The sequence below is a fragment of the Sapajus apella genome, unplaced genomic scaffold (assembly GCF_009761245.1).
Source record: "Sapajus apella isolate SASKATOON/1434 unplaced genomic scaffold, GSC_monkey_1.0 scaffold12, whole genome shotgun sequence".
Lineage (NCBI taxonomy): Eukaryota > Metazoa > Chordata > Mammalia > Primates > Cebidae > Sapajus > Sapajus apella.
The window spans coordinates 23,582,329-23,593,017 of NW_022436952.1; the positions used below are offsets into that span (position 1 = coordinate 23,582,329).

The following is a 10,689-nucleotide window of genomic DNA, read 5'->3' on the forward strand; positions in this document are numbered from 1 at the left end:
CCCCCCCTCCTCCTCCTCTCCCTCCTCCCCCTCCTCCTCCTCCTCCTCCTCCTTCTTCTTCCTTCTCCTCCTCCACCTCCTCCTTCTTCTTCTTCTTCTTCTTCTTCTTCTTCTTCTTCTTCTTCTTCTTCTTCTTCTTTTCTTCTTCTTCTTCTTCTTCTTCTTCTACTTCTTCTTCTTCTTCTACTTCTTCTTCTTCTTCTTCTTTCTTCTTCTTTCTTCTTCTTTCTTCTTCTTCTTTTTTTTAATAGAAACAGGGTCTCACTTTGTCACCCAGGCTGGTGTGCACTGGTGTGATTATAGCCTCAAATTTCCTCCCACTTTAGCCTCCCAAGTTGCTGGAACTAGAGGCAGTGCCACCAACATGTCCAGTTTATTTATTTATTTTTGTAGAGATGGGGAGGGAGTGTCTCATCATCTTGCCAAGGCTAGTCTCAAACTCCTGGGCTTAAGCTATCCTCCCACATCAGTCTCCCAAAGTACTGTGATTACAGGCATGAGCCACTGCACCTGGCTGGGACCAACTTTTCTATACATAGCTTGTTTCTGAAAGAATTTCATAAAACAAACAAACAAAAATCCAGAAGGATTGATATGTTTTTTAAAAAAAGAATGTTAAAAGCAAAGATCTATAACTCCAAATAATTTCAATATGGGACATGGTGGAGGAAAGGTGAAAATAAAAATATGCTGAAACGCTTGCCTTTTTGGCAGATAGGATATAAATGTTGGTTAATTGTAGCCTTTGATGAAAAACATATATAAATATGTATATTAACAATTTAGAGGTTGACTGTAGTGGCTCATGCCTGTGACCTGAGAGGCCTGTGCTCTGGGAGGCTGAGGTAGGAGGATTGCTTGAGGATGGCAGCTGGAAACCAGCTTGGGCAACATAGTGAGACAGTTTCTACAAAAAGAAAAAAAAAATTTAAATTAGCTGGGCATGTTGGTACATGCCGGCAGTCCCACCTACTCCAGAGGTTTAAGGCAGGAGGATTGCTTAACCCCAGGAGTTTTAAGTTTGCTGTGAGCTATGATTGCACCATTGTACTCTAGCCCAGGGGACAGAGCAAGACCTTATCTCCAAAAAAAAAAAAAAGAAAGAAAAAAAAAAAATTCAAGGGTAACCATTTAATGAATACAGATAAAGTAGATAGTTTCCAAGTGGTATGCAACAAAGGTCAAAATGGAACTAAATAAAACATGATGACTACAACAAAAGACAAGAAGAGAAAATAGTAAACATCTTAAATCATAATTTAAGATAATTACAACATAATGCTTTGGTATATAAAGTAATAGCAACCCAAAACAAAGAACATTAACACAACTAATTTAGCAAGTAAAGGAAGAATGCAGTACCATATATTTATTCTATATTCTTCCTCTTAGCTCAGTTCATCTCCACAACTCAACAGCCTCAAGTCTTCTTAAATCTCCTTTTAGAAAATGACCCTGACTTATTAAAAGGTGGAGTCCTATATTGACTGCAGGATTTCTTTACTTATTAGGAATTTAATAAACCCTTTCTAACTGTGCTAATGTTTTATTAAACTTGTGGCTGGTTTACAAAATTGCATTAGTTTTAAGCGATTTGGCCTAACCCCAGTGATTCTCAGCTAGGGGTAATTTTGCCACCAGGGGAAGTTTGGCAATATCTAGGGATGTTTTTTTGGCTGTCATAATTGCAGGGAAGGAGCTGCTACTGGCATCTGATGGGTAGAGGCCAGGGATGCTGCCAAACATCCTTTAATGCACAGAATGCCATCCACAATATCAAGTTATCTAATTCAAAATGTCAACAGTGCTGAGGTTGAGAAATCCTGGCCTAATTCAATTTTTCCCAGAAGTCCTTCTTTTTTTTGTATAGGAACTTTAGGTTTTCCAATGAAAATTTATTACATTACAGCAAATATCCCTAATTGGTAAATGTTATTTTAAAAGAATGAAGAGGTGGTGATCTTAATATCAGATTAAGTAAAATTAGTGGCACGAGAAATATTTTGAGAGATTGGGTGTGGTGGGTCATGCCTGTAATCCCAGTACTTTGAGAGGCTGAAGTGGGTAGATCATAAGTTCAGGAGCTCAAGACCGGCCTGGCTAGTATGGTGAAACCCCATCTCTACTAAAAATTCAAAAATTAGCTGGGCGTGGTGGCACATGCCTGTAGTCCCAGCTACTCGGGAGGCTGAAGCAGGAGAATCACTTGAGCCTGGGAGGCGAAGGTTGCAGTAAGCTGAGATCGCACCACTGCACTCCAGCCAGCCTGGGTGACAGAGTGAGACTCCATCTCAGAAAAAAAAAAAAAAAAACCAAAAAAAAAAAACAAACAAAAAAACCCCAGAAAATATCTTAAGTCGAAAATGCATTTAACACACCTAACCTACTGAATATCCTGGCTTAGCTCAGCCTACCTTAAATATACCCAGAACACTTACATTTGCCTATAGCTGGGCAAAATCATCCAACACAAAGCCTATTTTGTAATAAAGTGTGGAATATCTTACATAATTTATTGAATAACATACTGAAAGGGAAAAACAAAATAGATGTGTGGGTACTTGAAGTATAGTTTTTACTATAAAAGAATGCATAAAAAATGTATAAAAGAATGCATTTTTCTTTTATACCACCATAAAATTAAAAATCATAAGTCAGGGACTGCCTGTACTAAGCTTTTTCCAGGTGGCATTAGGAAAACAGAAAAGTTTTGTCAGGTACTTACTGTTTCCATGAGGGATTTATTAGAAAAGTCAATATTCTCGGCCGGGCGCAGTGGCTCAAACCTGTAATCCCAGCACTTTGGGAGGCTGAGGCAGGTGGATCACGAGGTCAAGAGATCGAGACCATCCTGGTCAACATGGTGAAACCCCATCTCTACTAAAAAAACAAAACATTAGCTGGGCATGGTGGCACATGCCTGTAATCCCAGCTACTCAGGAGGTTGAGGCAGGAGAATTGCCTGAACCCAGGAGGCGGAGGTTGTGGTGAGCTGAGATCGTGCCATTGCACTCCAGCCTGGGTAACAAGAGCGAAACTCCGTCTCAAAAAAAAAAAGAAAAAAAGAAAAGTCAATATTCTAAAGAAACTCAAATTTGAATTGGAAAACTAATATAATTGCATGGTGAAGACAATGGAAAATCTGTGAAAATAATTCATTACCTGTACACTAGAAAAATTTAAGGAGAAAAAATCATAACTATGTTAATAGATACTGAAAATGCATTAATAAAATCAAATGCCCTTGCATACTGCATCAAACCTCCACGTTCTTATTTTCCTCTTCTACTCACAATGGAAAGACAATATCCTCGACAGCGTCGAAGTGACAAGTCGCTATGAGAGTCTCTTTGAAATCAGTGAAGTTGACACGATAAATGTGTGATTCTTCTGTTCCTACAAAAAACTGGTGTCCTTCTCCTCGAAGCGTGATAGAAGTGATGCCACCTTGCAACTGAATCTTCCTTTAGGGAGAAGCAAAAAGGTAAAGTAGATTCACTCAACCAGGAAGTATTTATGAATCATCTGAAGCATGGCAGAGGATACAAATTGGGCATGTAATTTTGGACATTCCCTCACAGAAGTGACACAGTTGAAAAGCAGGAGTTACTCACAAGTTTGTGAACCCATGATCAGCAGAGAGAGAGGTCAGCATAGGTTAAAGCAATCAGGGAAGATTCTTCAGTGAGATAACATTCTGACATGGGTTGTGCAACCAGGCAGGATTTGGGTAGAGGGAACATTCCAGGAGTGCATATGGGTACAAAGGAACATAGCAACTAACCCCTTTATTAATTCCACTTCTGAAAGATAATCCAAAAGTCAGGGGGAAAATGCTTTACGTCAAAGGATGCTATGAAAACCTTATCTAAATGAGAAAAAGGTTGGAAACAACCTAAATATACTATTAGAATGGAATAAATGATCTATGGAACATCAGCTTCATAGAATATTTGCCTAAAAATAGTTTAAAAGATTATATTCTGCTTCATTTAGTCTCTATGATTAAATAACTATTGACTGGTTGGCTGTTATGTCAATTCAATACACATAAGCAGATAGATCATTATACACACATGCACACAGAGAGCCTCTAAGGAGGGTTTTCAGACTGAAAACTCAAACAAATCATTGTGTACTAATTCCCTCCTGGTATTACTTTCGGTGTCTTTTCACCTTTTCTTTCATACTGATTCTGTTGTTGGATTTTCTTAGCACTTTCTTGGGCAATTTGTCATAATAAAAAGATTACACTGTAATATTGAAAATGTTTATGATGCTTACATGAAGTAAAAAATTAGAATAAAAAGTTTTATTTATAAATAAAATCATTTCAAAGCTTGTGCAGTGGCTCATGCATATAATCCCAGCACTTTGGGAGGCCTAGGCAAGGAGGACCATGTGAAGCCAGGAGTTTGAGACTAGCCTGGGCAACATGGCAAAAACCTGTCTCTAAAAATAAAAAAATAAAATAAATTAGCCAGGTATGGTGGTGCGCACCTGTAGTCCCAGCTACTTGGAAGTCTGAGGAAGAAGGGTCACTTAAGCCTAGGAGTTGGAGGCTACAGTGAGCCACAATCCCATCACTGCCCTCCATCCTGGGCAACAGAGTGAGACTCTATCTTAAAAAAAGGGGAGAAAAATGAAGAAAGGAAGGGAGGGAGGGAGGGAGGGAAGGAAGGGAGGGAGGGGAAAGAAAGAAAGAAGGAAGGAAATAAAGAAAAAGGAAGAAAGGAAAGAGAGAGAGAGGGAGGGAGGGAGGGAAGGAAGGACGGAAGGGAGGGGAAAGAAAGAAAGTGAGAGAAAGAAAGAAAGGAAAGAAAGACAGACTAGGGGTTGTCTTTGCCCGAACTTTTAGAAGCTGGTTTCTCCTCTTCTACATTTCAGATTTCTCCCTCTTCCCTTTATAAACTTAAAAAGAAAGTGACCAGGTTCGGTGGCTGACGCCTGTAATCCCAACACTTTGGGAGGCTGAGGTGGGCGGATCACCTGAAGTCAGGAGTTCAAGACCAGCCTGACCAACATGGAGAAACCTCGTCTCTACTAAAAATACAAAATTAGCTGGGCATGGTGGCGCACACCTGTAATCTCAGCTACTCGGGAGGCTGAGGCAGGAAAATTGCTTGAACCCAGGAGGTGGAGATTGCGGTGAGCCAAGGTTGCACCATTGCACTCCAGTCTGGGCAACACAAGCAAAACTCTGTCTCAAAAAAAAAAAAAAAAAAAAAAAAAAAAAGCATATAAATGAATGAGGTCCTAGGAATACAACCTCTCTCTGTAACTAATTTAGTTTGGACAATAAAGAATTCAATGCAGGTTCTTGTGCAGGAAACCAGCATGGGAAATGCAGCGTTTCAAGGTTTGTTGGTGGGACACAGAACAGTTAATGAAGAAAGGAATACGAGTCAAATCCCAGTCCCTGCACTAACTAGAGGTCTGCGACTCTGGACAAGTTGTCAGAAACCTCTGGCCTCAGTTTACTCAACCACAGAATAATCCCTCCTTTACAGGGTTGCGCTGAAGGTAAGATACACTAGCCCAAAGATGACAACAAGGGAATACTGGCTATTGGCACCTGGGACCTTCAGAACACAAAGCGAAGTCTAGGGACAAAAGGGGAAGGACAGAGCTTGGCACTGGAACCCTTTTGATCATATGTCTTCCCTTGCTAGTCCCCGTGACTTCTCATGGGAGCTGCATGTTATTTATAAATAAAACTTTGTATGAGAATACAAAGCTTTTTGTTTATTATTTATTGCCTTTGTATGAGAATACAAAGTTTTTGGTTTATTATTTATTGCTTTTGTATGAGAATACAAAGCTTTTTGTTTATTTTCTTTATTATTTATTGCCTTTGTCTTAGAATACAAAGTTTTATTTACAAGTAAAGTCATTTGGAAGCTTGTATAGTGACTCATGCCTGTAATCCCAGCACTTTGGGAGGCCTAGGCAAGGAGGACCATGTGAAGCGGAATCTACAAAAAGCCCAGGAGGTGGAAATCACCACATCTACGTCTGCACTGTCACACAGTGTTATTTGGGAAATAGTGATAGTACAAACCTCGTAATAATTGCTTTGGGTTTATTTTCATCATAATGGGAACATATGCACATTAAAAAAAACAAAGGGTTACAAAATTAGTGGGTTAATTGACTATATTCACTTCATACATCCAAAGACAATCCAACATAGCCTCTTTTTTAACTTGATTTTATTTCTTGCAGCTTGTTATTGATAATACTTGGATGTTATTTCTTTCCTCTCCTAATTTTTGCTATCTTAAGGTTAAGTTTCTCATCATTTCTCTTCCCCACCTCATCTGTATTAGGATTCAGGTTTGGTTGTAAATTAAGAGAGGAGTTTCTCTCTCTCTCTTCAGAAATCAGATTCCAGGTTTTATAAGTGTCTATTCCATGAGGTTGTCCAGGCACCGGGCTCCTGATGAAACGCTGCTCCCAGCATTCTCTGGGGTTGTGGCTTTCAAACTTGAGCATGTATAATAACCTAAAAGGCTTCCAATATTGTTCTAAAGTCTCCTCCCTCCCTCATTCTCCTTCATACAGGCATGAAACTGGTCCAAAACATTCTCAATAAGCCCCATCTTGACCAGTGAATTTAAAATGACAATGCATACACTGCTTTCGTTGCTGTTGTTAATTGAGACAAGGTCTTGCTCTGTCGCCCAGACTGAGTGCAGTGACGCGATCATGGCTCACTGCAGCCTCAACCTTGAGACTGATTGATCAACTTCAATCAATCCTCCCGCTTCAGCCTCCTGAGTAGCTGGAACTAGAGGTGTGTGCCACCACATCTGACTAATTTTTGTATTTTTTGTAGAGATGAGGTTTCACTGTGTTGCCCAGGCTGGTCTGGAACTTCTGGGCTCAAGCAATCCACTTGCCTCGGCCTCCCAAAGTGCTGAGATTACAGGCGTGAGCCACTGCACCTGGACTCCCTGTTTCTATTTTTAAATATTTTCTATTTATTTTTATTTATTGATTTTTTTTTGAAACGAAGTCTCGCTCTGTCTCCCAGGCTGGAGTGCAGCAGCAGGATCACAGCTCACTGCAACCTCTGCCTCCCGAGTTCAAGCAATTCTTCTGCCTTAGCCTCCTGAGTAGCTGGGATCACAGGCATACACCAACACGACCAGCTAATTTTTGTATTTTTAGTAGAGACAGGGTTTCACCACATTGGCCAGGCTGGTCTTGAACTCCTGACCTCAGGCAATCAGCCCACCTCAGCCTCCTAAAGTGCTAGGATTACAGGCATGACACCATGCCCTGGCCTCCCTGCTTCTATTCAGACAGTAATCCCTTTACTCTCCATCCTACTTCATTTTTCTCCATTGTATTTATCACCCTCTAATACTAGGTACTTTCCTTGTTTATTTTGTTTATTATTTATTGCCTTTTCCTTCCTGCTAGAATGTAAGCTCCATGAGGGCAGGGATTTTTTTTCATCTTTTTGTTTTATTCACTGAGATATCCTAAGCACCTAGAATAGTGCCTGGTACATTGTGAAGGTTCAACACAGATTTCTTTGAATGAAGACAGCTGATGCTCATTTCTACAATATGTGTGCAACTACCCCTGGCTTCCTGGGAGGTAGCAGAGACCATACAAAGCATGTGTTGGGTATCTGGCTTTTGTTGAAGCCCACCCCTCTATGAACTGTCTTCTCTGATCCCTGGACTACTTTGGTTTGATTGAACATAGCTTCTGTCTTTTCATTGGCAAAGAAGCCACTATCGATTGTGATTCCAACTACTCATTCTAACAGCAAGATAAAATTTTTTAACCAAATATCACTTTGCCAATATCATCGAGTGGCTGGCTTTAATCAAACCTCCCTTTAGTGGGTCTCTACCCATCCCCACTCCATGAGGCCCAGAACTTACTTGATGGGTTTGTAGCTAGGGCTTTTACAGAAGACCAGCAGTCCAGCTCCAGAGCCCACCAACAAACCCCCCATCTTCAGGCACCTGATAGCTGACACTCCCTAGGGGGAGAAACAGTGTTAAGAAAAAGGCACCAAAATCTCACAAATCACCCCGAAAGAACTTACTCATGTAACCAAATACCACCTGTTCCTCAAAAATCTATGGAAATAAACAAATTGTAAATGTTAATTAAAAAAAAGAAAAAGGCTGAATGAAAGATGAAATAAAGACAGCCAAAGTCATGCCAGTTCTGCACACGTTGCTTGAAGGATGCTCATGAAGGTTCTGCTCAAGATGCACCTCGAGGCTGACCAAGGGGACTCAATGTCAACAACGAGCTCATTTGCCAGGAAGTAACTCTCCTGGGTCTGCAAGATGCAAACAGGCTTTACCTCCCTAAAACCACCAGTGCATTTTAAATATTTTAAAAATTAACGCTTTTGACTGGGCGCGATGGCTCACGCTTGCAATCCCAGCACTTTGGGAGGCCGAGGCGGGCAGATCACAGGGTCAGGAGTTCAAGATCAGCCTGGCCAACATGGTGAAACCCGTCTCTACTAAAAATATAAAAATTAGCCGGGAGTGGTGGCAGGTGCCTGTAGTCCCAGCTACTCAGGAGGCTGAAAGAGGAGAATCGCTGGAGCCTGGGGGATAGAAGTTGCATTAAGCCGAGATTGCGCCACTGCACACCAGCCTGGGCAACAGAGCTAGACTCTATCTCAAAAAAAAAAAAAAAAACAAACAAACAAACAAAAAAAACACTTTTACATTGTTCAAATGCAGTCAAGAGTAGAAGGTATAAGCATAGCCTTAGCAATGTTAGTTCCTCAGCTGCCACTGTTTTCACCAGAACTTAATTCTTATAAATGCAAAGAGACCATATTTAACATCCCAAGAAAGCACAAAAGACTGCTTATGGTTTGGTGACTGTATCATCTGAACTGTAACATGTAGTACATAATCTTACCAATAGTGGAATCATATTTAAAATTTAAAGTACTCTTCAAAGGTTGGGGTGCCCGCCACCACTCACCCCAAAGAAAAAAATGTTTGATGATGTACAATGGTTGTTTTGTAGTATCCACTATGAAGTTCTAATTTTAAAATGTGCACAGCTACATTTTATTTTATTTCTTATTATTTTTTTTGACACAGAGTCTCTCTCTCTGTCACTCAGTCTGGAATATAGTGGCATGATCTTGGCTCACTGTAACCTTCACCTCCCAGGTTCAAGCAATTCTTATGCCTCAGTCACCCAAGTAGCTGGGATTACAGGCATGCCCCATTACGCCCAGCTAATTTTTGTATGTTCAGTAGAGACAAGGTTTGAGCAGGTTGGCCAGACTGGTCTCGAACTCCTCACCTGAAGTGATCCTCCTGCCTCAGCCTCCCAAAGTGCTGGGATTACAGGCATGAGCCACCACGCCTGGCCACAACATTTGATTTTAAAACATTCAATATAGCTAGTGACTGCATAGGTTTGTACCTTAACGCATTTTGAATATTATAAATATCATGTCCTTGGATGAACCTGGAAACCATCATTCTCAGCAAACTGACAGAAGAGCAGAAGATCAAACACTGCATGTTCTCACTCATAGGCGGGTGTTGAACAATGAGAACACATGGACACAGGGAGGGGAGCACTACACACTGGGGTCAGTTGCGGGGAAATAGGGGAGGGGCAGTGGGGGGTGGGGAGCTGGGGAGAGACAGCAAGGGGAGAAATGCCAGATGTACGTGATGGGGAGGAAGGCAGCAAATCACACTGCCATGTGTGTACCTATGCAACAATTTTGCATGTTCTTCACATGTACCCCAAAACCTAAAATGCAATAAAATAAATAAATGGGGAAAAAATAAATAAATAAATAAATAAATAAATACCATGTTTTTCAAGTTACTTTAAATTGAATTTAGCCTGTTCTAGCTCAAAAGACATTTTGTGATTGAGAAGAGAAACCAGGGCTCAAGAATGTGAACTCAAACTGCTGACCTCAGGTGATCCACCGCCTCAGCCTCCCAAAGTGCTGGGATTACAGGTGTGAGCCACCGCACCTGGCCAAGCAGTAACGTTTTTATTGTCTCCATAATTTTGCCTTTTCCAGAATGTCATGTAGTTAGAATCAAATGACATGTAGTCTTTTCAGACTGGCATCTTGCACTCAGTAATATGTGTTTAAGTTTCCTTCTTTTCCTGTAAAACCTCTTCCTGACTTTATAGCCAATTTCTTTTAGTACTGATTAATATTCCATTGTTTGGATGTATCACAGTTTATGTATCCCTTTACTTAACTGAAGGACATCTTGGTTGCTTCCAAGTTTTCACAATGATGAATAAAGCTTCTATAAACATCTGTGTGCAGGTTCTTTGTGTGAACGTAAGTTTTCAGCTCATTTGGTTAAATACCAAGGAGTACAATTGCTGGATTACCTGGTTAAGAGTATGTTTAATTTTGTAAGAAACCACCAAACCATCTTCCAAGGTGGCCATACTATTTTCCATCCCATCAGCAATGAATAATAGCACTTTTTGCTCTTCATCTCTGTCAATATTAGGTGTCGTTAGTGTTCTAGATTTTGGCCAATCGAAAAGGAATGTAGTGGTGTCTCATTGCTGTTTTAATTGCATTTCTCACAATGAGAAGTATAAGATATATAAGACGCAGAGTATTTTTTCATATGCTTACCTGCCATCTGTATATCTTTTTTTTTTTTTTTTTTTTTTTTTTTTTTTTTTTTTTTT

General features: G+C 40.4%; 1 protein-coding gene across 3 annotated transcripts in view; it reads right to left on the reverse strand.

Moving 5' to 3' along the window:
• CFAP52 (cilia and flagella associated protein 52) overlaps positions 1 to 10,689 on the reverse strand; it is a 63,661-nt gene that overhangs the window by 24,755 nt on the left and 28,217 nt on the right. For 2 of the 3 annotated variants that reach the window (XM_032280293.1, XM_032280295.1), the window contains 2 exons: positions 7,902 to 8,002; positions 3,294 to 3,464 (listed from right to left, as the gene is read on the reverse strand). In XM_032280293.1, the coding sequence (XP_032136184.1) occupies positions 3,294 to 3,464; positions 7,902 to 8,002 (272 nt within the window). The remainder of the gene's footprint in view (positions 1 to 3,293; positions 3,465 to 7,901; positions 8,003 to 10,689) is intronic. The other variant, XM_032280294.1, reaches the window with a different exon arrangement.